General features: G+C 42.4%; 3 protein-coding genes across 4 annotated transcripts in view; 1 reads left to right on the top strand and 2 right to left on the bottom strand.

Annotated features, from left to right (window-relative positions):
• Window positions 1-7,570, bottom strand: part of FAM227B (family with sequence similarity 227 member B) — a gene marked incomplete at its 5' end in the record, with an annotated part of 121,430 nt that extends 113,860 nt beyond the window's left edge. The window contains 3 exons of the mRNA XM_081887518.1: window positions 2,520-2,573; window positions 5,077-5,211; window positions 7,523-7,570. Coding sequence (XP_081743644.1) covers window positions 2,520-2,573; window positions 5,077-5,211; window positions 7,523-7,570 — 237 coding nt within the window. The remainder of the gene's footprint in view (window positions 1-2,519; window positions 2,574-5,076; window positions 5,212-7,522) is intronic.
• DTWD1 (DTW domain containing 1) lies at window positions 5,501-18,555 on the top strand. Of its 2 annotated transcripts, none has more exons than XM_081888761.1 (5): window positions 5,501-5,657; window positions 11,915-12,222; window positions 12,856-12,999; window positions 15,902-16,178; window positions 18,204-18,555. In XM_081888761.1, exons 2-5 carry the CDS (start codon window positions 11,941-11,943, stop codon window positions 18,428-18,430), a joined length of 930 nt encoding a protein of 309 aa, XP_081744887.1. In that variant the 5' UTR covers window positions 5,501-5,657; window positions 11,915-11,940; the 3' UTR covers window positions 18,431-18,555. The 2 variants fall into 2 exon arrangements, with proteins under 2 accessions (XP_081744887.1, XP_081744888.1); XM_081888762.1 differs by having other exon boundaries at window positions 5,520-5,657; window positions 11,969-12,222.
• Window positions 18,556-25,444: 6,889 nt separating this feature from the next.
• LOC309356764 (NAD(P) transhydrogenase, mitochondrial-like) overlaps window positions 25,445-27,565 on the bottom strand; it is a 71,907-nt gene continuing 69,786 nt past the window's right edge. The window contains exons 21-22 of the mRNA XM_081888472.1: window positions 26,456-26,571; window positions 25,445-25,664 (exon numbers count right to left, since the gene is read on the bottom strand). Coding sequence (XP_081744598.1) covers window positions 25,512-25,664; window positions 26,456-26,571 — 269 coding nt within the window. The 3' untranslated portion in view covers window positions 25,445-25,511. The remainder of the gene's footprint in view (window positions 25,665-26,455; window positions 26,572-27,565) is intronic.

Below are 27,565 nucleotides of genomic sequence, written 5' to 3'. Positions count from 1 at the left end.
TGTTTAACAAGTTTGTGGATGTTTTGATAAATAATGGATTTACTGTTGTTAGCTACCTTGAGTACCATGTGTAGAAAGGTGGGATAGAAACTAAGGTGGTAAATACATAATAAAACAAATGGATCATATTTTTTTTTAGTATAGTACTGCCTACGTCTGTCTTTAGTAATTTCTCTCATACACCATCCAGAGAACATAATCCCAAAATGAAGTTATACATCTTTTGTATAGGTGGTACTTAACACCCACCAAACTAGCAAAGATGTACAAAATGAAAAATAAGTACTGCTGGAAATGCACTGTAAAAGAGGGAAATTTTCTTCACAAGTGGTGGTTGTGTGACAAGGTGAAAACTTTTTGGGATAGCGTGTATAATGAGTTAAAAAAGATATTTAGGTACACCTTTTATAAAAAAACAGAGGCATTTTTGCTAGGTATGGTTGGAGAGGACATTAAAAAGGAAGATCAGAAATTCTTCCTGTGTGCCACAACAGCAGGAAGACTACTCCTCACACAGAGATGGAAACAACAGGATATCCTGACAATTGAAGAACGACAACAGAAAGTATTGGAGTATGTAGAAATAGCAAGACTAACTGGAAGAATCCGACCGCAGGACGATGAAAAATTCCAAAAAGAATGGTCCAAATTTATGGTATACATAGAGAAAACTGTACATAAATAAAGACACTCACAGGACTGAAATAAAACTCATAACATTTATTGTAAACATTTCGTTAGACCACAAGATGTAATGCTGTAATATAATAAGGAATGTATGTCTAAAGTATAATACATAAATTTATTAAGGAATTATAAACATTTATAGAATGTATATATAATGATCAGGCTTAAGAGCAATATAGAGAAGCCAGAAGAGGGGTGGAGGGAAGTTAATTTGGATAAGATATAGATTGAAAGGAGAATAATATTGATAAGCTGTATTGTGTTTAAGATATTTGGAAAAAATTAATAAAAATTATTGGGGAGGGGGGAGAAGTTATACATCTTTATCTGATCCTTCTGTAGAGCTTAGGTTTACTTAAATGGAATTATCACATTTTATCTTCACAACAAACATAAGAAAAGCACTGGTGCATAGATCAGCCCAAAGACCTGATTAGTTCAACATTCTGTTCCTCAGGGTGGCCAATGAGATGCCTATGGAAAGCCCACAAGCAGGACATGAGCACAACTGCCTTCTCCTGCTTTTGATCCTTGGCAACTGGCATTCAGAAGAATATTGCACAAGATTCATATCTACTGTCAGAATTATCCATTGTTATCTTGCATGAATTTCTTTAAGCCTCTGTCATGGGCCCGGGAGTGGGGGGGTTGGTCAAGTCAGAGAACAGAGTAGCAGCAAATAGATAACTCTGGGTAAGGATCTAGTAGGCTGGAAAGGTCTCTGGCTGGGTCAGGAGAGCCCAAGGAAGGGGATGTTGGAGAAGGTTCTTGTGATGGTGGTGGGGTCTGTTGCCCCATTCCATCTTCCCATTAGCCTCCGCAGTGCAAGATATGGGCTGCCCCTCCAGAGCTGTCAGAGGCTGGTTCCAGCTCATCCACTTTGCCTTTCATGCCACCAATTCTGCCTCTGGAGTTGTCAGAAACCACATCTAAGCCTGCCTCTCCAAGGGAGGTTACTGCCGCAGCTGTCCCATTTGCCTCCAATGAGGCAGTGATGCTTCCTCCATTGCCTAGGTCACAGAGACACCAGTGCCAGCATGAACAGATAAGGCAGCTGCATCCTTCTTGGAGAAGTGCCACGTCGCTTGCCCAGTCTAAAGACCAGAACTGCTTGCCGTGCCAAGTTGTGCTCACACCAGGGGTGGTGTTGTTGGTGGATCAACGTCTTTGCTTGTGTAGTCATGTGTAGCACTAGCTGTGCTTTGGATCATCATTTTGCCTATGTATCACATGATATGAGTATTCAAGATATTGGTAGAAACAACCACCTGACTTCAACACTGAGTGGGAGCCAGGACATCTAAAGGTATCTAAGTAGGCAGCTATCACTTCATCTTGCAGTAGCAAAAAATTTCAAAGTCCCATGTGTTGTGTAATGTAGGTTAGGTGAGAGAAAGTGAGTTATCCCAAGCTGCACACTCAATGACCTTTATGGCAGAGAGAGGATTTGAACCCTGGTTCTCCCTTGTTCAGGTCTAGCACTCTATCAAATATATCACAATGGTAAAATCGGACAAAATGTAAGGCAATGAAATCACTAAAGCGTAAGTTCCAAAAAACAAATGGGTAACAACATCTCCATTTCTTCCAAAACTTGCATATGAAAAATGTAGAATAACCACATGAGTGCCTTTCTATGTAAGCTTTTCCAATTCTGCACTGTTCTTACATTCCACTGCCTGAGGGCTTGAAATGCAATCCTCATTTAAACTTGTTTCTCAGGGTATACATTTGTAAGGTCCTTGCTCAAAACTTTGTTCTCCCCAGACCTAACCCCCCTCCCCCCACAACACACATACATACGGGTATTATTATTTTTAAAAACCACCTACCAACTTCTGAGAGACTAAAAATTCTTCAAATGTGCGAGGAGGCTGTGGCACTGCCTAGAAACAAAGATACATTTGTATTAGAAAAGAAACCCTCCATAAATGGTGCATGCCAGTAAAAGAAATATTAGGTGCTCAATTTAGCAACAGTAAGTCTGTGATGTCTACTGCTGGGTTTTGATGATTAGTATATGAAAGAGGGAGGCATTACACTGAATAGATAACACTGAAAATAAAGGAACACAAGAAATTATGCAGAAGACTAACAAGAAAGGAGAGATACAGGACTGGTTTACACAGCCACCCAAGCTGGGAATCCTTAGGCTTATTTGAGGTTCAAATGCATCAACCACTCCCAGAGCTTATGTTTCTACCTCCACTGCCAGTGGTACTATGCCTCACTATACCAGTTGCTGTGAATCGCAAAGTATGAATGCACTAATGGGGAATGCCTGGTGCTGCCTAGGAATTTAATTTAAAAAAAACAAAGAAAATTCTGATTTTTAAAAGGGTTGTGTGAGTTTTGGGGCTGTGTGTGCGTGCGTGCGCGCACACACACAGAGGGTTCTGTGCATCCAACAGCATCCAAATATGGCCACAAAACACCATTTCCACCTTGGAAAGCCTGGCTTGTAACCGTCACGCCAAATTGGGTAATGTCATGCCAAAGTCACATTTCAGTCCACCACCTTGTTTCAAAATGATGCCTGGCATCCAAATGTAGGCTAAGAGCACTTGGGAACTATCAGACCAAATTAGGCAACAATACCTTCAGAGCCATCCAACTTGGCGCAGGTTGGGCCCATTACACCAAATCTGGCAATGCCCCATCCAAAAGGGTTGAGGATGTATTCAGAGGTGTCCAAATTAGCACAGTTTGGACCCATCGTGCCAAAAACCAGGTGAAGTCATGCCAAAGTCATGTTTCAGCTTGCCACAATATTGTTGTGAGGTGCTTTTGTTTTGTTTTTGAGGTGGGTGGAATCTAATGAAAGATTTCATTGTTCAAGTAGCCAGACAACGGCCATAATGGCCCTAAGTACTGTATGGGTTTTTAGTATACGAAAGGAAGCTGCTCTGTGCCAGAGGGGAAATGGGTGTATAACATGCTATTGGCCATAAAATATTATACCAAAATACAAGACATAGATTGAAACATTGCCTTTTACATTCTGGCTGCAGTTCCGCTCCATCAAAAGCCATAAAAGCCAAAAGCATCTAGCTGTGTTTTTTTCTTCCATTTAACAGCTAGAGAAGAGATCCTTCCAATGCAAAAATGAGCTGGTTTGTACACAATTGTTTTGTAAGCCACTTTGAGTTACTTTCTGTAAACAAATCCAATAGAAATAAAATAAACTGGACTACTGAGATGGTTAAAAAAAGAAGCTGCAAACTTATTGGTCTCACAATCTGGTGCACAATACCCTGACCCCACTCCGCGTGTGGCAGATGCTATATGTGTAAAAATTATTTCTAGCAAACAAAACATATCCAAAGTGCTACCACTAAATTGCTCTTGTTTTCACAGCAGGAAATCTGCAACTACCGATCCCAGAATAGCTCTTAGTCATATATATTTTTCCAGGGTCCCCCCCCCCGGGGGGGGGGTTGCTCATGCTAAAAGAACTGTAACAACTTAATGGCAAGCACCACCACATTTTTTTCTATTTAAAAAGCACTGTATTTATGGGATGCATTCATTTACTAGGTAGCAAGCCCCCTCACATGGGAATAGCCAGGATTTTTGTTAGTGGGGGGACCCAAAAAGTTGTTGAGCTTTCTTTGGGAAGAGTATTTCCCCCAAAAGCTGCCCCCCCCATCTGGTCACCCGGTCATGTCCTTATTATTATGACTGGAATGTAATTTAAATTAACAAGATTTTAGAATGCAGAAATAAAGAAAGCCATCAAACCATCAATTCTACCATGTGGGGGTATCTAAATTATATAATTCAGCATTTCAACGATTGCTATTAGTCAAGAGGTTTAAACATTAAAGACTGTGTCAAGGAAAATCTTTAAAAATGTAGTATAAACACTGACAATTGGGAAACACTGGCCTGCGAGCGCTCCAGTTGGAGAAAAGCCTTTACCAAAGGTATCATGGGTTTTGAAGACACTCGAACTCAGGACGGCGTACAGCTTCCGGGTCATGTGGCCAGCATGACTAAGCTACTTCTGGCGAACCAGAGCAGCGCACAGAAACACCGTTTACCTTCCCGCCAGAGCGGTACCTATTTATCTACTTGCACTTTGACATGCTTTCGAACTGCCAGGTTGACAGGAGCAGGGACCGAGCAACGGGAGCTCACCCTGTCGTGGGGATTCGAACCGCCAACCTTCTGATAGGCAAGTCCTAGGCACTGTGGTTTAACCCACAGCGCCACCCACGTCCCTTTTGGTATTGTTATAATGAGGCTATTATTGGATTGTAACCGAATAATAATAATAATAATAATAATAATAATAATAATAATAATTGAGGATTTAGGGCAGCATGTGCCCCACCCCCTTGACTAGGCCCTGGCCCAATCCTAAGCATGTTCCTTCACTATTCTCACTTTCAATGGACGCTTGGTCCTAAAGAAGTGCGCATTTACCCGGAGCAAGTCCCATGGAACAGAGGGAGAGAGGCGTTTTGAGTAAATATACGCGCTTTTAAGCCTTTCAGGAGGCAACTTCAATTCAAAGGAAGGCTTATATTAACCCCCCGACCTTTGTGGGCGCCGTACTGCTCTCTGAGGCAGCCATGGAGCCCTTTGCGCACGGCCCCCTTTTCCCAGTCAGCGCCTCTTTCCGCCGCCCGTGGCGGAAGTCCGTTCTCGGCGTTGCTAAGGCGCCTTAGCAACCGTCCCCCGTCGCCCTCCGTCCTCCACCTCAAATCCTTCCGGCCTTCCCCGCCGGCCCCAGCACTTGAGTTCCGACCTCGAGGCAGAATATATCTCGACAAATATATATATATATCTACGCAAATATATATACACGCACGTTTCCGGGTGTGGGTGTTTGTGCGGCTGCTGCTGCAACTGCAACGCGGTGGTAGCGGAGGACAGACGCCGTTTTCTACGGTGTGGTGGCTGTGACTGACACTCCCCCCCAACCCTGAGGAGGCGGAGGGAAGAACCCCTAGGCTTTGCAAAAAGTAGGTTGGTTTCCCTTTTCTTCGGGAAAGGGGTATCGTTGTAACGAGACCGAAGTGCTGCTCTCTATTTATTTGGGGATCCGGGGGTGGGGTGGGGGGTTGGAGGCCCCGAAGATCTCCCATTAAGGATGGGAGGGGGGGTGGAGGTTTTTCTTGTCCCCCCGAGGTGCTTCCTCGGACCCTCTCCCAAGTTGCTTCTTTGCCCGATCCTGTGCACGGTTTAACAAAAGCGATAGTAATGCGTGAGATCGTTACATTTGTTGTTTTGTATTCGCACCAGTTCACACAGGAACGCACAGCAATAATCATAATAAAAACGCAGTGCGAGCGATCAGCTTAAGAACTGATAAATCCCAAAGTGTAAACAAGATTTGATGGATGCAGTAATGGAATACTGAACGGTATAGTTTTTGTAATAATAATAATAATAATAATTTATACCCCACCCAAGGGACGCAGGTGGCGCTGTGGGTTAAAGCCTCAGCGCCTAGGACTTGCCGATCGAAAGGTCGGCGGTTCGAATCCCTGCGGCGGGGTGCGCTCCCGCTGCTCGGTCCCAGCGCCTGCCAACCTAGCAGTTCGAAAGCACCTCCGGGTGCAAGTAGATAAATAGGGACCGCTTACCAGCGGGAAGGTAAACGGCGTTTCCGTGTGCGGCTCTGGCTCACCAGAGCAGCGATGTCACGCTGGCCACGTGACCCGGAAGTGTCTTCGGACAGCGCTGGCCTCTTAAGTGAGATGGGCGCACAACCCCAGAGTCTGTCAAGACTGGCCCGTACGGGCAGGGGTACCTTTACCTTTACCTTTACCTATACCCCACCCATCTGGCTGGGTTTCCCCAGCCACTCTGGGTGGTTCCCAACAGAATATTAAAAACATAATAAACGATGAAACATTAAAAACTTCCCTAAACAGGGCTGCCTTCAGATGTCTTCTAAAAGTCAGGTAGTTGTTTATTTCCTTGACATCTGATGGGAGGGCGCAATACAGGGCAGGCGCCACTACTGAGAAGGCCCTCTGCCTGGTTCCCTGTAACCTCACTTCTTGTATGCAGGGATTTAGGATATGTAAAATGAACCATGGAAAGAGAAGAAGGGAAGTCACTGATGTCTTAAGGATGTAAAAGGAGTATTTTAAATTGTAAAACAGAAAACTTAATAAAATTATATACCAAAAAAAGAGAGCAGTGATGCAAAACATAGAATGCTTTCAAGCAAGCATGTGTTTACCCATTGTTTTCATTGAGGTTTAGTCTAAGGTAAGTATGCATAGGATTGTGGCCTTAAAATCGAAATGGTGCTTTTAGAGCAAGCAGGCCACAGTAATTTTGGTGAAGAACAATGTACCTCTCCTGGGCTTGCAGGTTTACAGTTTGAGTTCTGATCACCCTGTAGGATTTACCCTCAAGGAAATGCACATAGGCTTTCCTATTAAGAACTAATAAAGTTAAGCAAAGATGTGTTTTGGAGCTTAAAGCAATTTGGGCACAGGTTTTCAGACAACTTGACCTTGGGCATCTAGTCGATGTGATGCCTAAACTTTGTTATGAGGCAAAATAAAAACCTGGAGTCTCCTCAACTGCAAGAATATTTGCTTACAATCCAGTCACTTAAGGCTGTGTTTATAACAACAGAGCACACATTGGCTAGATCAACCTTTCTCAACTTCAGGTCCTCATCTGTTGTTGGACTACAACTCCCATCATTCCTAGCTAGCAGAACCAGTGATCAGGGATGATTTGAGTAGGCAACAAGATACAATGAAGATAAGGACTGGGTCACTGGGGGAGATTAGAGTTCTCCAACTGCTTTGATCTCCTTGGGTTGCAAACAACACCCAGTTATTGTACCACTCCAGTGAATTACCAGTGTGGTTCCCGAACATGTGGAAGTCATTTCTTCCCCTTCCCGCATTTTTTCAAAATGTTGTAGAATGATCCTCAGTTGTGCTTTCCTAGTTGCTGAACTGTGTGATCTTAGAAAGCAGCAAGTGCTTCCAGCATCTGTGAGAAAGACAAGATCTTATATTTCCTGTGTGTGGTATTAGCGCAATCCACAAGCTGGGCTGGTGTTGAATTGGGGGAGGGAGACTTAGAAGTGGAATCTGTCATTTTAAATATCAGCTAAGAAATCTTAGTAATGATTGTGGGCCTGTATACACAATGCACCTTTAAAACACATTTGAAGTGCATCTCCCTAACCCCCTCCCCCCCCCAAAAGAATTCTGGGCACTGTATTTACCCCTTTTATTGTTACAATTCCCAGCAACCTGTTGACAAACTACAGTGCCAAGAATTATTTGAGGGGAGAAATGTGCTACAGTGGTACCTTGGGTTACATATGCTTCAGGTTACTGACTCCACTAACCCAGAAATAGTACCTCAGGTTAAGAACTTTGTTTCAGGATGAGAACAGAAATTGTGCTCCAGCGGCGCAGCGGGAGGCCCCATTAGCTAAAGTGGTGCTTCAGGTTAAGAACAGTTTCAGGTTAAGAACAGACCTCCAGAACGAATTAAGTACTTAACCTGAGGTACCACTGTAGTGTGTATGCAGTCCAAGTAACAGTGATCCAACTTGGCCTTAAGGTTCTTGGCCAGAAATTTGCGACTGTGATCAGCAGTTGGAACGAAGCATTCATTAATACAAGATGTGCCTGAGTTCCACTGACAAAATGTGAAAGATGTAATTTATTTGCTCAACTTTGCAGGTACAGTGGTACCTTGGTTCTCAAACTTTATCTGTTCTGGAAGTCCATTCCAAAACCAAAGCGATCCAAAACCAAGGTGCGCTTTCTCATAGAAAATAATGTAAAACCTATTAATCCTTTCCAGACTTTTAAAAACAACCCCTAAAACAGCAATTTAACATAAATTATCTAACAAGACCATTGATGCGTAAAATGAAAGCAATAATCAATGTACTGTACTATAAAATAAGACAGTATTGTAGATGATAAAAACTACAATTATTTTTTTTTCTTACCTCCACTGATAATAGTCATTCTTTGGATGGGGGGGCTTTTAACCATTCCTGCAGTCACACAATCAATCAATCAGCAGCTGAACTGGGTTCCACACAGTCACAAAAACAAATGAACCGAAAAAGCCTCAAAAACAAAAACGCAAAATAAATAGCAAAAACAGAAGCGCCAAACTTAATCTGTTCCAGAAGTCCGTTTGACTTCCAATATGTTCGAAGACCAAGGCACAGCTTGTGATTGGTGCAGGTGCCCTGGAAACAATAGCCAACAGTCCCATTGGATTTTCGGCTTCCAAAAAACCGGAACTCTTCTGAGTTTTCGGAGTTTGGGAACCAAGGCGTTTGAGAACAAGGTACCACTGTACATTTCCATGAGATCACAGAGGTGTTGCCTTTCCTGTTTTCTGCAGTATCCATTATGGATATACAGTGGTACCTTGGGTTAAGTACTTAATTCATTCCGGAGGTCCATTCTTAACCTGAAACTGTTCTTAACCTGAAACACCACTTTAGCTAATGGGGCCTCCTGCTGCCGCCGCACTGCCAGAGCACAATTTCTGTTCTCATCCTGAAGCAAAGTTCTTAACCTGTGGTACTATTTCTGGGTTAGCGGAGTCTGTAACCTGAAGCGTATGTAACCTGAAGCGTATGTAACCTGAGGTACCACTGTATATGGATATATGTGGCTAATGGAGTACATTAGAATCTGGGTGGCTTCAAAATCCAAAAAGGTTCCTGTACCTTCAGAAGTTAGGTGATGTCCTACATATAACTATTAAAGGTGCAGGAGCCCTGTGTTCTTTTGCATCTGACCACCCTAGGTACAATACAGTGGTACCTCGGGTTACATACGCTTCAGGTTACAAACTCAGCTAACCCAGAAATAGTGCTTCAGGTTGAGAAATTTGCTTCAGGATGAGAACAGAAATCGTGCTCCGGCGGCGCGGCAGCAGCAGGAGGCCCCATTAGCTAAAGTGGTACTTCAGGTTAAGAACAGTTTCAGGTTAAGTACGGACCTCCGGAACGAATTAAGTACTTAACTCGAGGTACCACTGTACATTGTGCCAGAACCTCTGTGCTCTGAGTGAATAAAGAACTAGCTTGAACACAACTGAGATGATTCATGGGAAGAAACTTGCCCGGTGCTGGTTTCATACTTCTATCATGCACCTATCCCCCTCCCTCCATGTAATGTGTGGCATAGGTGCTGCGTATGTTAACTTGTCTCAAGCAATGTAAGTTCAGAGTGACAACTTTGCAGGTACATTTTCAGGAGACTGTGGAAGTTTTTGCCTTTCCTTTGTTAGCAGCGTTCACCCGTATGGTCTCAATGACAGCCCTTTGGGGGGTTTCAGATTTAAACACCAATCTGCCATGAGACATTATAGTAAAACGAATCAGTTTGTAGGCTGGGAATGCATAACAAATTAAAATAACTTCCTGCTCTCTCGCTGAGGAATCTGCGTGGTTAGAAGGTTTTAGCCCAAACCTGAGATGCTTTCTTCACTCACTTCGCGAGCTTTCCAGAGTAAACGGACTCAATTTTTTCCCCCGTTCAGGAGGAGAAAGCACTAAAACTGCAAATTGGAAGTGAGGTTTGTTACATGAAAACAACAAAAACAAATTTAGTACCGTTGCTGTGTTCTTCCACCAAGAAAAGTGACGGTTCCAAGTTTTGTGAAGCTGGAAAGTTATCGCTTTCTTTAAAAAGTACCACTACATAAACAGCCATTACAAATGTTAACTCCAGACGGTTGGCAACATATATAAACTAGCAATGTTCCGTGCACAATGTTTACAGAGAAAATGTTATAATTGCTTTGTTTTTGCATTTGTAGGGCTACTTGACTTTTCCAAAGGTTTGGGTTGTGGTACATGGATTTACCTGGAGCTAAGCCACCCCACTGCACTCAGTGGGTCTTATTTCTCAGTAAACATATATAAGATTGCACTGTTATAGGCTAAATAACCTGCTTATTTGTAATTTTGTCCCAGCCATTCAAGATAAGCACTTTAATATATTCATATTTATGCATATGTGTCTGTCTACCTAGTTACCTATTTGTTTTTAAATGTTTTCCCACACCTGGCCCGCCAAGGCCCTTAAGTGACTTAGGACATACAGGAACATAAGAAGCCCAGCAAAATGCATTTAAAAATACAGCTAAATTGTTTTTTTTTAAAAAAAAAACACATTGTCATATCAGTGTAGGAAATTACTGTCTTGTACTCACGGGTGGCGCTTTGGGTTAAACTACAGAGCCTAGGACTTGCCGATCAGAAGGTCAGCGGTTCGAATCCCTGTGATGGGGTGAGCTCCCGTTGCTTGGTCCCTGCTCCTGCCAACCTAGCAGTTCGAAAGCACGTCAAAGTGCAAGTAGATAAATAGGTACCGCTCTGGCGGGAAGGTAAACGGTGTTTCTGTGTGCTGCTCTGGTTCGCCAGAAGCGGCTCAGTCATGCTGGCCACATGACCTGGAAGCTGTATGCTGGCTCCCTCAGCCAATAAAGCAAGATGAGTGCCGCAACCCCAGACTCGGCCACGACTGGACCTTTACCTTTTTACTCATCAATTAGGCCATAGAATTAAAACCCTAGAGAAGCAGATATTTAAACTATTGAGAAGCAGATGTTTAAACTATCAAGGCTTTTCTCACAATCTGCCTATGAGAGATTTGGGACAAAAGATAGGTCCTGCTTTCCATTGGATTACTTTATGGCCAAATGTAGGGAAGGACGACTGTAGCTCACTGGTAAGAGCTAAGAAATGCAGACAGTCTCTAGGTAGGGCTGGGAGAGACTCTGCCAATCATTGTAGACAGTACTGAGCTATGGTCCAGTGGCCTGACTCTGTATCATGCAGCTCCCTACATTCCTCCTAAGCCACTGTCATGCATTGAATTAGGTGTTTTGCACACTCCTCTGCAAACCAACCTAAATGCAGGCTAGTGGTGTCACATCAGAAGCTGAATCTGTCTTTTTGGCAGGCTCAGTCATGTTTCCCCCCCAAAGATACGTGTATGTGAAACTTGCAGTCGGGAAGATATTAAGACTGCAGTCTTGTACCCAGTCATCAGAAGATATGTCCCACCATAAAGTGTTTCAAAAAAGAAGATCTTCAAAAGCGCCCCTAGTTTTTTGTTTTTGTTTTTTAAAATCAAAATAGCCATTTACTTAAGTTGATCTAAAATCATAAAAGTTTTGCTATGACTGTCAAAATGTTTCGGTGGAAATTGGCCCTTGTTGAAAGCCGTTGTGATTTTTATTCTCCCTGTAACAGGTCCAAGGATATTGCTTGAAAGTAAGATGTCTTTCAATTCACCTGTGATTTCAGAAGATGACCAAAAGAGCCACCAGGGAATAAAAAGAAATTTGGAAGGCCTGAATAGTTCAGATTCACAGACTACGTCGATATTGCAGGAAACACCACTTGAAAACCTGCTTCTAGCGCCTCAGACTGTTCTTGAAAGAGCCCCAAAACAAGGGAGATCAAAATGTCCCAGATGTAATAGTTCAAGGATGTTCTATTGTTACACATGCTATGTTCCAGTTGAAACTGTTCCCACTGGAGAAATTCCTGTTGTGAAGGTTAGTGCAAAATATATCTTATTTTTGATCTAATTTGTCAATTTTAGCAAGTTTTAGTCACAGTGAATCATTCTAATAAACGAACTGGGGAAGAATGAAGTGAGACTCATGTTTTTGCAATATAGTTTTAAAAACAAGCTGCGGCAACCCAAAACTCTGTTTTTCTTCAGAACTTGCTACAGGCTTGCCAAACTCTAGTGGTACAAGAAGAAGAGGAGCCCCTGATTCCAGATGGAATCCCTAGTACTGCAAAACAGTTGCTATCCAAGGTCCTTTCTAATAGGAAAGTTGTCTTTCTGAGACCTTGGAGATGACTTCCAGTTAGAGTAGGTTGGGTAAAAGGCAGTAACATCTTTCATTCAGTCAGTCTGCACCCTGCTGCTTTGACCCATAGGGCTCAGAAACAATTTATTTTGGCGGAAGTTGTCCGGTCATTGTGTGTTCCCACTGCTTTAAGCAGATCTGCTGAGGAAAGCAGTGACTTTTAATAGGCACTGATGCAAAGTGTGTGTATCTTGTGCACTGCTGCCTGTACCGAAATGCAAAATGTTCAGCCAGTTACTTACTTTTTCTTATGAAATGGAATGGGGAGTGCCTTTTCTCCAATGTATGTACTTGTGCTCTTGGTTGCAGCTCCCATTGAAAATTGACATCATTAAGCATCCCAATGAAACGGATGGCAAAAGCACAGCTGTACATGCCAAGCTCCTGGCGCCCGAAGAAGTTACCATTTACACATATCCTTGTATTCCAGACTACGAAGGAATGAGACACGAAGTAAGGGTTGTCTAGAAGTAGCATGGGGGAGATATTTCCTCGTTTCCTTCCTCTTTCCTTCTTGCTGATGGCTATGAAATCCACAATGCTGCCACAAAGAGAATATCAGGGCTCACCTGGGGTTCAGAATCCCTTCTGCACGTAGAAATGGGAAAAATAAGTGGCTTGCTTGCTCCCCCACTCTCCACTTCTCTAAATTATACACCACAATTTCCCAGTTACCATATTTTATATTGCATTTGCCACTTGTATTGGGTTCCTCCTGATTTGACAGGCAAGAAATTATACTTTTTGCTTTTCTAAGACCTGATGTACGCAATATCTACTCTGGAGATACTTTACCTACAGAGGGAAGGATATATATTCACCCACGTAGGTCTACACCAGGGACAATCAACCTGTGTCCCTCCATATTTATTTATTAAAATATTTATATACTGCTATGCAATTATATATATAAAGCTAAAAACAGATATCAGTGAGAGCCATGCTTGCACAGAGTTTGAGAGTCATGTGGAAAAAGATGGTTCTTAGGAGATTTGGCATGGTTAGGGTAGCGAGTAGAAGGAAGCATTGGTGGAGGACCAAACTAAGCAGGCCAGGGGTATTGTCCTAAATGCCCTAGTCCATTTGAACAACTTGGGGTCTCCCCAGACTAGGTTCCTGATAGGGACTTGCCCTAGCTAGCTAGATTATAATTAGGCAGGAACTGGATCTAAATCTCTTTCCCACAACCAGGAAGGAGCTCTTAGATGATGAGAGAGAGCAGAAAGGCAATGCCTCCACACAAGGCCTTTTTCCTCAAGAGAATTTTTCTGTGACTAGTTGGAAGGCCTGCAAAATTCTTAATACTTCCCTTGGTGGGGGATAGAATAGAATACCGCACGGGGACTTCTGATGTGTTCTGAGGCAGCCTGGGAGTCATTTTGGACTCACAGCTGTCCATGGAGGCGCAGGTTAATTCTGTGTCCAGGGCAGCTGTCTACCAGCTCCACCTGGTACGCAGGCTGAGACCCTACCTGCCTGCAGACTGTCTCACCAGAGTGGTGCATTCTCTAGTTATCTCCCGCTTGGATTACTGCAATGCTCTACGTGAGGCTACCTTTGAAGGTGACCTGGAAACTACATTTTTTTTAAAAAAATAAATTTTTATTAATTTTCCACCAGTTATACATTTAAACCCGAATACAACAAATTATGTCTGTTTTGAACTTCCTTCAGCGTCTCTGCAAGTTATCCATTTTTCTATCTTTAATACGCATTCCCTTTTTTTATATTGCCATTGTTACTCCTTAGTCCCCTTATTTTCCATAAACAATACTTATTTGGTTTTTTACAGTGCCTCTTGAAAACCCACTAACGTTGTGTTCATACCACAGATATTTTTCAGATAATCTACCCATTTTCCCCAGTCCTCGATGAACTTTTGGTCTTTGGTGTATCTGATTTTCCCGGTTAGTTTATCCAGTTCCACATAGTCTATTAGTTTTGATCTCCATTCTTCTATCGTCGGTATCTCCTCTTGTTTCCATTTCTGGGCCAACAGGATTCTGGCTGCCGTTACTGCATATTGGAAAAGTTTGAAGTCTTTCCTTCTTATGTCCGTTCCTATCATCCCTAAAAGAAAAGCTTCTGTTTTTTTCACAAAAGTATATCTTAACATTTTTTTCATCTCATTATAAATCATTTCCCAGAAACTTTTTACTTTTTTACATTCCCACCACTGATGAAAGAACGTCCCTTCTTTATCTTTACATTTCCAACATTTGTTATCAACCTTATACATCTTTGCTAATTTTACAGGAGTCATATACCACCTATAAAACATTTTCATTACATTCTCCTTCAGCAGCGTGCATGCCGTAAATTTTATGTTCTCTTTCCACAATCTTTCCCATTCCTCAAATTGAACATTATACCCAAAATCCTTTGCCCACTGTATCATTACCGATTTAACCTCTTCATACCTGGAAACTACAATTAATCCAGAATGCGGCAGCTAGACTGGTGACCGGGAGAGGCTGCCGGGACCACATAACACCGGTCCTGAGAGATCTGCATCGGCTCCCAGTATGTTTCCAAGCACAATTCAAAGTGTTGGCTCTGACCTTTAAAGCCCTCAACGGCCTCGGTCCTGTATACCTGAAGGAGCGTCACCACCCCTATCATCCAGCTCGGACACTGAGGTCCAGCGCTGAGGGCCTTCTGGCGGTTCCCTCGCTGTGAGGAGTGAGGTTACAGGGAACCAGGCAGAGGGCCTTCTTGGTAGTGGCGCCCGCCCTGTGGAATGCCCTCACAGCAGATGTCAAGGCAATAAACAACTATTTTACTGTTAAAAGACAACTGAAGGCAGCCTTGTTTAGGGAAGTTTTTAATGTCTGACGCTGTATTGTTTTTAATATTCTGTTGGTAGCTGCCCAGAGTGGCTGAGGAAACCCAGCCAGATGGGTGGGGTATAAAAATATAATATAATTATAATATAATATAATAAATATAATTATAATATAATATATAGTATAGTATAGTATAGTATAGTATAGTATAGTATAGTATTACTGTGATAAGTTCACTTTTTGTAGGGATGGGTAGGATGTGACACAAACACCCACCCACACCCTGCCCACCAGCAGTTTTTGCTTCTGGGTGTCAGAGAAATTGGTTAGTACACTTGTGAGCAGGCAAAGAATCTGCCCTGCATCTATCTATTCTGTCCTGCATGTTTTATGAGAGGGAGGATCGTGTTACAGCCCTGTCACTTGCTTTTTTGTTGGTTCCTATTGACGTTAGTGTTTATGAAGATGCTGTGCTGAGAGGTAGTTCTGTTTTTTTTAGTAGCTGTGGTACCTTGCACGGATCCCTCCCATCCCAAATATCTCCAACATTGTGTCTGTTTTTCTTCTAGATTGCACTTATCTTTCCTGGGCCTAATTCAGTTTCAATAAATGACATCCCCCTCTGTTTGCAAAACAAATCTAAGAAGAAGGTTGACTGTGATGAGGACGAGGACTCGTCAGCAGAACCAGTCCTCAAATGTGCGAAAACAGAGTCAGGCAGTGAAAGCGACTTGGGCGAACACCAGTTTAACAGCATGAACAGAAATGCTCCATTGAAGAGAATTGTGTTTATTGATAGCACTTGGAATCAAACGAACAAAATAATCACAGATGAGCGGCTCCAAGGTATGTTAACACCAGATTCTATTTTTTTAAAAAGAATATTTATTAAGATTTTACAAAAACATAAATACAAAAATCCATAAAAAAGAAATAAAAATAAAAAGACAAAAGACAAAAGAAAAAAAAGATAAAAAATTAAAAACAAATCCATTTTTTATAACTTTAAACTCATTAGCTTGTTTCCTTGACCTCCTCACACCTCCCCTTTTTGTGTTCCCATTTACATAATCAAGTCAGCAAATCCTTACCCTCTTTCATTTATCTTAACTCTTTATCTTAACATATTATAACTCTATATTTTCATCCATTATCAATTCATTTTTGCATATTCTTATTAACTTTGTTGCTAATGCCACTTATTTTCAATCCAATATCGTTTTAACATTCATTAATTTTACAGTGTTTCTGCAGATAGTCTTTAAATTTCTTCCAGTCATCTTCCACCAACTCTTCTCCCAGGTCTCGGATTCTGCCAGTCATTTCCGTTAACACCAGATTCTAAACCCCAGTGCTGCAGATTAATAAAAGTGCAAATCGAAGGGATGTGCTTGACACATCAGTCTCGTTACTTCTATGCATGAACAAATTGAACAATCCATATAGATGAAGCAATGGATCCCCATAGCTATGCATGGGCATGGTTCTAGTCGCAATTAAATGCCTTGTGGTCCAACACCAGGTACAGTCCCTTGTATCCTGCCCCTAAGTGGACTGGTTTCCTGATTAGAGAAATGAAATTGTTGTTATATTTATTTATATCCTGCCTTTTTCGTGTACTGGGACTCAAGGCAGCTTCCACAAATCAAAACAACACAGATAAAACACAAAAGGATAAAAGATTAACGTTAAAAACTAATTAAACTCTAGTAGAATTTTAAAAATATAAGAAACAAATTATTGAAATATGGGTAATAAAAATAGAACAGCACTATTAAAACCCTTTCCTTAAAAAACAGTCAGTTCTCAAAGGCTGGTTGGAATTAATGATCATCATCAGAGGGCAGAGGGCGGTAGTGACGCCCACCCTGTGGAACGCCCTCCCATCAGATGTCAAGGAAATAAACAACTCTCTGACTTTTAGAAGACATCTGAAGGCAGCCCTGGTTAGGGAAGTTTTTAATTTTTGATGTTTTGTTGCTTTTTAAAATTATTATTAATATTGGAAACTGCCCAGGGTGGCTGGGTAAACCCATCCAGATGGGCAGGGTATAAATTATTATTATTATTATTATTATTATTATTATTATTATTATTATTAATTACTTTAATATTATTATTTGTACCCCACCCATCTGACTGGGTTGCCCCAGCCACTCTGGGCGGTTTCCAACCTATATAAAAACATAATAAATAATTAAACACTAAAAAGCTTCTACCTGCTAGTGCAGGCATAGGCAAACTCGGCCCTCCAGCTGTTTTGAGACTATAATTCCCATCATCCCTGACCACTGGTCCTGTTATCTTAGGATGATGGGAGTTGTAGTCCCGAAACATCTGGAGGGCTGAGTTTGCCTGTGCTAGTGGAAAATCAGCTAGAAGGGAGCCTGTCTAACTTTTCTAGAAAGGGGGTTTCAAAGTCTGTGAGCAGCCACCAACCAGGTCTTCTCCATGTTCCCACCAACCATGCCTGTGAGGGTGGTGGGACCAAAGATCTTAAAAGCCTGGGCAGGTTCCTTCAGATAGCCTTGGCCATAACCAGCACTTGAGATTGTGCCCGGAAACAGACCAGTAGCCATTGGTGCTGCTGTAACAAGGGAGTCACATGCTTCCTATAACCAGAGCTCTCCTCTGCCCAAGAGCATCTGGCAGTGGTTCTCAACCTGTGGGTCCCCAGATGTTGTTGGACTACAATTCCCATCATCCCTGAGCTCTGGCCTTCTAGCTAGGGATGATGGGAGTTGTAGTCCAACAACATCTGGGGACCCACAGGTTGAGAACCGCTGTATCAGTCTGTTACAAGTAGCTGATTTGAGTCATATGTACAATTTAGTGTATACATGTTCTGTTTCGTTACCTCTCTTAATGCAGGATTGCTGCAAATTGAACTGAAGTCACGGAAAACCTGCTTTTGGCGTCATCAGAAAGGAAAGCCAGAGACGTACCTGTCTACCATCGAAGCAATTTATTATTTCCTAGTTGACTATCATAAGGAATTCTTGGAAGAAAAATATGAAGGACAGTATGACAACCTCCTTTTCTTCTTCTCGTTTATGTACAAATTGATAAAAAATGCCAAGTCAGCAGGAAAAGACTAAGGCAATACTGTATATTTTTCGTGTGAATAACAAAAATCAGTCCCCTAAAATATTCCTTACGATCCATTGTACTTTATTCTTTTAAACTTATTAGTAAAAATTGAATTAAATAAATTGCACAGTTGGCTAGAGGTTTTTTTTGTTTGTTTGTAAGAATGCAAAATGTTCCTGTCCTTATTAGTTCAATCCTAAATGCAAACCCATGGCTTATCATCTGAGGCATATCTCTCTTATGGTTCCCAAGAGACTCCAAATGGTCTGGGGACTTTACTGCCCTTGCTACATTTGAACATATTTTTTATAAGCACCAATTTAGATGTTTGGAGGGTTTATATCAATTTACATATTTTAGAGAGAAGTACTGATGGCTGTTATGTTTTCAATGCGAACTGACAGTGTATATTGTTTTGTTGGGGGGATTTTCAGTCTCTTTTATCTTCCCCCACTTCTTTGCTAAATTTGACACTTTTAAAAAAGCTGGACTGTTATGGGAGTGTTGCCTGAAATAAAACTGAGCCCGTTGCCTCTAAATAGAAATGTTTTCAGACTGTAATAAGCAGGGAAAATGCCAACATAGAGTCTCTTTTCTTAAACATAGTAAAACTTAGTTCAGCTGTTTCACTCTATAGGAATGCACACTTCACCGTCAGGGATGACTTAATCCCGGTGATGTAACTGTTTACTAAAAAATGATTGGAACAATATTTCAGTAGACCAAAAAAAATAAATAACAAAAATCCAGGCTAATGTATTCAGTAGGTTGCCAATGGTAAACATGTTTGGGTCTAAATTAAGCTGTAAAATTGCTTTGGTAATATTATAATAGCAGGTTTGCTATAATGACTACTTCTATGTCCATTTCAGGTTGACAGCTTTGGTACTGCCAAACAAAAGTTTCCTGCTGGATTCTGAAATAAATTTACCAGGAGAAACATACATTTGCAGAGAAAGGTGCATTTCCTTCCAACTAAAGTTGGAAGGCTTGCAAAGGAATTAAGGGTCCTCTGCCCACAGCTGAGCCCTGCATTTTACATTGCAAATGAAGCAAATTATTAGACAGTCGTACCTTGGTTCTCAAACGCCTTGGTACTTGTATGTTTTGGCTCCCGAACGCCACAAACCCAGAAGTAAGTGCTTCGGTTTGCAAACGTTTTTCGGAAGCCGAACGTCCGACGCAGCTTCCGCTTGACTTTAGGAAGCTCGTGCAGCCAATCAGAAGCCAAACATTGGTTTTTGAACCATTCCGGGAGTTGAATGGATTCCCGGAACAGATTCCGTTTGAGAACCAAGGTACCAATGTACTATGTGTAAGCTGTAGAGCCCACACTAGGGGAAGCTGCAGAAGAACAGACATTAAGTCCTTTAAATGGTTTTTCCCCACTCTGCAACAAACTGAAGTATTAAAACTGAAGTATACGTGTTACAAGTGCTTCCTAACCTCTACCCAAAGCCCTTGTTTATTAAGAAGCTTGCAGGCTTGGTACACAACACATTTCGTACAGGAGATGTTACTATTGGCCTAACAATCTGTTTAAAGGTGATGTGCCAAATCCACAGTTACCAAAGGACCATCTGTGTTCTTCTCCTCCTCCTTTTTGGAACAACTCATTTAATACAAGCACCAGTTGTGATTTAAAGGCACACACCCTTAACCATATTAACAGCCAGTTACTTAACTCGTTTCAGCAAATATCGTTGATCAAATGCTGCAGGGTTACAAAAAAATCTGATTTTTCACTAAAAGCAAAATATTCCAGAAGCAATTCCAGTGGGTTTGTTCCTGAGGAGTGGTGATGTTTAGAAATATGCCTGTCAGTGACAGTGCCTAGAATTATTTCCATTTCCTTTGCCCTTTAACTCTTTTTCTTAAGGTTCACAATGAGGTACAGAAACCATAAGCTGGTGGGGAGAGAAACAGAGCAAAGTTTCTAAATTAATATAGTGAAATAAATGAAGTCATTAAACATTTGATTTTGATTTAACTTACACATTAATTTCTTCTTTTGATTATTTAAGCCGTCTTCTTCTTCTTTGGCGATCACTCATAGCTGAGTAAGATTGACCATATTAGATACTTTCAGGGTTCCTGCTCCTTCAAGAACATAGCTAGGGGAAACTAGAATTGTGCCACTGATCTTCCAAGAAAATAAGTTGGCCCTGGGCAAAATTTCCCCCTCCTTCCCATTGATCCCGTATTGATCCATCTAGCACAGTACACTTTCCTTCAGCTGCCAGCTGCTCTCCAAGATCAGAAGTCAGCTGAGATCCTTTTAACTAGAGGTGCCAGGGATTCATCCTGGCACCTTTGACATGCAAATCAGGCAATGTACCACTGAACTACAGGCCCTTGCCAATGCTTAAGTCATGCTTGCATTTTATGATGGGGTGGGGAACATGGGGCCTTCCCAATGTTGTTGGACTCCAATTTCCATTATCCTTGAACCTCTCCGTCTTTGGCGATCATTCGTAGCCAAGTAAGATTGTCTTCCATAAACACAGTCTTAACAGTGAGTCCGTGAGTGACTACAGAGGCCAATTCTGGACCCACCTGTTCTTCCACAGTGGGGACATAGGTTTCCAGGTGGGAGTTGATCACGGTGAGGGTTTGCCAAGCTTGTCTTCCTCTTAGCACATTTCTCCCTTTTGTCCTGAGTTTGAGCATCTTCAAAGCCCATGACACCTTTGGTAAAGGCTGTTCTCCAACTGGAGCACTCGCAGGCCAGTGTTTCCCAGTTGTCGGTGTTTATACTACATTTTTTAGATTTGCCTTGAAAGATCTTTAAACCTCTTTTGTTGACCACCAGCACTACGCTTTCTATTTTGAAGTTCAGAATAGAATAGTTGCTTTGGAAGACGATAATCAGGCTGTACAAGGCATCTTACTCCTAATTCTTGCTGTGATCTACCATGCACTGATAGGGCTCGCACTAGAGCCTTATCATTCTGAAAAGAGATAGAATTTCTATGGTATTGGTGTTTGGTAAAAGGAACCCTGTTGAAATGTGTTGCTGAAATAGCAGGTAAGGAGTGGCCTGCTAGATTGGACTGAAGGCCTATCAATGCCAGAGTCCTTTGGCCAAGTCATGTGGCTTGCTAGATGGTTTGGGGAAGTTTATACACAGTGCCTGGGCTGGGCTCTTCTCCATCTGCCATCAGATGTCAGTTGTCTCTAAAATAACATTTTATTTTGGTATCTTAACTGATAGTTGTTCTCCCTTGTCAGAGCTGCCCAAGGTCCCAGCTCACAGAGGACCAACGCCAGTTCCTGTTATATACAAAAGTCTTTATTAAGGTTCAGTTTGGATTCCAAAGCCGTGGCGCGCAGCTCTACGTCTCAACGCTAGACCGCTGAAGCTCCGTCTGAATCTCCTCCCCCCAGACACCAGTTCAAGACCCTAGCCTTGCTCCACCTCCTCCTTTGCTCCTTTCTCCTCTGGGTCCTTCTGCCCGCTGGGGTGCTGCCCTTTCTGGACTCTTCTGATGCTGAGTCCGCGGATTCTTCCCCCTCCCTCCGGCGTGCTTTAGGACTTGGCTCCCAGTCTGCGCTCCCGGCTGTCCCGCGCGCCTGTGCATTTGAACTTGGCGCGTGCGCCCAGCCGGTAACCTTCCTCCTGACCGTTACGCTGCTCCTTTCACTGCTTCCCCCTTCGGGGGGGCTAGCTGGCTCTGACTTCCCCTCTGTTCCCTCACTCAGCGATAGGGGCGTGGTCAGTCCTGACTCATCTTCTCTTTCCCCTGAAGGGGAAGCCGGCCCTGACATGTGGGACCCTTCCCCCCCGCTACGCTCCGGTGGGGAAGCTGGTCCCGATCTCCAGCTGCTGCTTTGGGAGTCATCGCTGGTCCCTTGCTTCTGGTGCGTCCCCCCTGGGACCCCCCTTGCTCTGGCTATAGGTGCCCCCTTCTGGGAATCTTCCGAATCACTGGACAGACTCATGGAATCTCTCGTCCCACTGTCATCCTCACCTACACTGCCTTCGGATTGTTCCCCTTCGCTCTCCACTTCCTCCTTCCCCTGTGCCTCTGCTCCTGAACCCCTGACATCCCTGATCAATTAAAACCACCTAAGCTAAGTGCCCTTCTCACAGCAATTTATGGTAGTTAGCCTATGAAATTAATTGCGCGTGGTGCGAAGAAGTACTTCTATTTAAGGATAACAACAGGAAGATTTAAAGAAGGAACTATTGGAAACTCAAGGCAGTAGAAACATAAGATGATTAGAGCCCCACTGAACTTGAAGCATGGGAAGCCCCAACAAAAATTTATAATTTGGCAGAATATTTGGACTATATGATATGTATTTGTATAATTTGGAGTACTTAATGTGATTTGATTGGATTGTTAAAATGGAATATATATATATATATATATACACACACACACACACACACACACACACACACACACATATATATATGAAGTACTGTACTTCTATTTATCCTATATGTATCGCCAATCAGTTTTGTAGGGAGAGCCCAAAATTCAGGTGTTTGGGGAGGGCAGAGTAGGAAGATAGTTTATTTCCCCAGTATGGGCAAAATCTATCATTAGTTTCATTCACACACACAAAAATGGATGAGTAGAACTGGCCAGCTGGTGTTAACATATTCATCTAATGTTGATATAGCAGAATACAGGCTCAGGGTACGTAGAATAACCCCTATTTAGATATGTAGTCTGCAGTCCAGCACATAGTGAAGAATCATCCTTAAGGCTCACTGGATGGTAGCCTATGTTGCTAAAACCACTAAATGTTATACAAAACTGTGTCATGTTTTTACAGCAAGAAATATCTTCAACAGTCATCTTTCTAATAAATTGCAACAGCAAATGCTTTCACCATCCATGTGTTGTTGTTTTTTATTGCTGTCAAGAAAAGGGCATCTTGGCTTTGCGCAATGATTAATACTGTTTCCAGTGAATGACTTTTGATTGTCTCTCTGACATTTTCATCTTTCTGTGTGTTGTTAAACAAGGACTCCTTTGAACTTTTCCCAGGAAAGTCTCTAAAGCAGCTTTGTGGAAGATTACTGGGCTATAATGGAAAGGGAAAGGAATCCGCCCACTGGAAACGCACATCAAAGCGACCCCTGACCCAATGTATTCTTAACAATCAGTCCGAAGAGGCAAAACATAATTCATTTTCTTCCAAATCACGTTTCTTTGAAAACATTTTAAGTGTAAAAGTAGAGACAGATAAAACCTTATATAAACAAGTGTTGGTTTACTTTTAGTGTGCGTTACAATCCAGTTGACTCCTCTGCGAGTTTCAGGAGTCAAAGGTCCTCTAGTGGACACTTAAAAGTGCTTCTCTGCAAAAAAGAGAGAGGTCTAACCATTTTCTCCACCAGCTGCAACCTCTTGCACTGCAACTGATGCTGCTTTAGAGACTTTCCCTGACTTAAGAAGCTGTAGTTTTTTTGTTTTTTAAAAATGAGGCTAATGAGAAGGGGAGGGATCATTGGAACAAACACAGAAGGCATGATTTCCAATATATGAGATGTCCATTTCATCATAGCCAGTCACTTTGAGGAGCAGTTGGTGGGTCGCAAACCAAGCCATCACTCCCTTGAAATGGGCTGCTGCAACAAGGCCGAGAGCCTATCAGCCACTACTTCTCTACCCTGTCCTTGGTCTGGCAGCTGATGGGACTTCTCCAGACCATAGCTGTCAACTTTCAGATTTGAAAATAAGGGATCAGCAGCCTCACCTGTCCTGGGAACAGGCTACGGGATATCTAACAATCTGGGATAGCAGTGGGAAGCAGGGGAAATGGTGCTGGAATAAGGGAATTTCCCGCAAAAAAAGGGAAGCTTGAGAGCTGTGCTCCAGACCCAGATTGGCCCATCCCTTTCACCGTCCTCTGATTACTTAAAGTGCCATAACTACAATTGCAAAGTTTGAGAAGTAAGCTGCAAGAGATGTCATTTGAATTTTTAATTACAGAGATTTACATTTCCAACCACAAAGGCACAGAAGCCAGAAAAATAAAGGTAAAAGGTAAAGGACTCCTGGACGGTTAAGTCCAATCAAAGGCGACTGTGGGGTTGTGGCGCTCATCTCGCTTTCAGACAGCTTTCCGGGACATGTGGCCAGCACGACTAAACCGCTTCTGGCGCAAAGGAACACCATGATGGAAGCCAGAGCACATGGAGACACCGTTTGCCTTCCCATCGCAGCAGTACCTATTTATCTACTTGAAGAAGAAGAAGAGTTTGGATTTGGTATCCCACTTTATCACTACCCTAAGGAGTCTCAAAGCGGCTAACATTCTCCTTTCCCTTCCTCCCCCACAACAAACACTCTGTGAGGTGAGTGGGGCTGAGAGACTTCAAAGAAGTGTGACTGGCCCAAGGTCACCCAGCAGCTGCATGTGGAGGAGCGGAGACGCGAACCCGGTTCCCCAGATTACGAGTCTGTCGCTCTTAACCACTACACCACACTGGCTCTCTATTTATCTACTTGCACTGGCATCCTTTTGAACTACTAGGTTGGCAGGAGCTGGGGCAGAGCAACAGGAGCTCACCCCGTCGCATGCACTCTGGCACTTGTCACAGTGTTCCGTTGCACCAAAAGCAGTTTAGTCCTGCTGACCACATGACCTGGAAAGCTGTCTGTGGACAAATGCCCACTCCCTCGACCTAAAAACAAGATGAGTGCCACAACCTCATAGTACCTTTGACTGGACATAACCAGCCAGGGGTCCTTTACCTTTACAGAAGCCACAAATGACTAACATGATCCAATACCTCAGGTTCTTCTAGCTGTCTGTCAGACACAGCTGTATATATATAAAAAAAGACTGCACCTACCACCAAACCTATTTCCTAAACAATACCAAATTATAGACACAGTCCGGTCAAAGTTGTCCTCTTTTTAGTTCCCTTGATTTCAACTTTCTGTGCTGTCTTATTCCTGATATTTATAAGCTGCTCCAGGAGCCCTTCTGTGGCTGAAGAACCAGGTACAAATAATGTATTAAATAAGTTATAATAAATAAATTCAACCAATGAAATTAATGGTACTAAACAAGGTTTATTGTTGGGTGGCTGGTGCCCTATGTTTTTACACAAAACCCGGAATACTAATGGGTAGAAATAGATTCCCTAATTTTGGCTTGTAAAGCATCGCAGGTTTTCTTGGCATCACCAAGCAGCATTGAGGTATTGGGCTTGTAAAAAATGGGGTTGTCAACTGCAGCATACCCAACTCCCAGGGTGCGCTTCATGACAATGACCTGTTGGAGAAACAAAATGGCGGCATGAATAGAGAGATACTCAAGCAATCAGTCTACCTGCTCTGAAACCATATTATTATCATTATTTCTTAAATTTCTATACTGCTCTTCATCCAAAGATCGCAGGATTGTTCACAATACAAAAACACAAAAATACATACCTTAATAACAAACAAAAACAATACCACCGCCCCAATTTAAAAGTCTATGGATAGTTTAATTATTATATGGTTGAAACCATCAATTCTATGTGGCTTAACTCCATAAAAGTGAGTATTCAAGCACTTAAAGATATTACCACATACAGCTGTGAATTGAAGTGCCTTAAAGCTTTAGACATGGAAATGTTAAGGAAGATAACTGGTAGAGCTGCCAAACGTCTATACAATTCCAAAGGCAACCAAGTCAATTGAAAAATTGTGTTTTGGGGGTTTTCCTTAAAAAAGTTCAACAACTTTCAGGGTGTCCTGGTTTTTACTCTTTTAAATATGGCAACCCTAAACTTTAGTGGAAACGTTTCCATTTTTAACTGGGCGTAAGTACCTGTAACTAAGCGAAGTAGACAGAAGAGCCAATTAGGTACACATGCCATAATACAGTCTTATGGATCCTCTTCCTTTGTTAAAAGCATGTTCTTCACGACGTAAGACTAGCCCTGTCAGAACAGGCCAAGGATCCATCAAGAATGAGGAACCTGTGCCCCACCCCTGGCCCGATTCTCATGGGTTGAGATGCAAAGGAAATTCTGTTGGAGGCTATCACAAAAGAGCCAATCCCTTGCCATTACTTACCTGCTTAGATTTCCAGACCTCCAATACAGGCATACCAGCTATAATTGAATTTGGATCTTCTTGTGCTGCAGAGTTCACAGTGTCGTTGGCACCGATTACCAAAGTCAGATCTGTGTCTGAGAGACAGAAGAAAACTCATCAGCACTTCAGAAACTTGAAAAGCTACTGTCTTTTGTCAGGACTTTCAAACTCGCTGGCAGACAACTGCTTAATTCCCTTGGGATGCGGAGACAGATAAACATCTAAGCATATAAATCTCATAAACATATAAATCCGGAGGCCAGAGAGAAAAGAAAACCTGATAAGGTTTTGTCTTTCTTAGTTCAGGACTTGTACATAGGGAGGGAGACATTCAACCAAACATCTGAAGGAAAACTCCCTCAAGCCAACTAGGGCACATGCCACCACATCTAAATGTGCACTATGAGGCCACCTGAGACTCAAGCAATAACAACAGAAGCACCTCCAATCTGCATATCCACTCCTTCACCGGGAGTGTAACCTCATCAAAAGCAGGAAATCTTTCATGCCTCCAGTCCCGGGTACCACCCACTAACACTGCCTCAGTTTTATCTGGCTTGAGCTTCAGTTTATTGCCTCTTATCCAGTCCATTACCGAGGCAAGACAATGGTCCAGCACTTCTACTGCCACACCTGCAGATGAAATAAATTAAAAAATTAAAAATGGTCCAGTGGCACCTTAGAGACACTTCTTATGTCTCTAAGTGCATGCACACTTCTTATACCCAGAACAAACTTAGTTGGTCCCTAAGGTGCCACTGGACCATTTTTAATTTTTTAAAATTTATTTCAACTGCGTCAGACCAACACGGCTACCTACCTGAATCTAGAACACTTGCATATGTAAATGAGAAGTAGAGCTGTGTGTCATCAGCTGTAACAGAAACCTTAGGCACTCCATGCTGATGCTCAATCGCACATGAGTCTTATGTTTGTTATTTCTCTTCCTCAGACAAAGAGGAAGAAATTGACACAATTTGTCCCTAGTGCTGAGTGCCTGGGTCATACATTACACCATCCAGGGGTCCCTTTACCTTTACCTTTATGATGCAGGAGGGATAGTAGTCTCTACTGCACTGGCCTAGCCAA

This window comes from Podarcis melisellensis (genome assembly GCF_964234715.1).
Source record: "Podarcis melisellensis genome assembly, chromosome: 14".
In the NCBI taxonomy this organism is placed as follows: domain Eukaryota; kingdom Metazoa; phylum Chordata; class Lepidosauria; order Squamata; family Lacertidae; genus Podarcis; species Podarcis melisellensis.
This window is presented reverse-complemented; position numbering and strand designations above follow the sequence as displayed.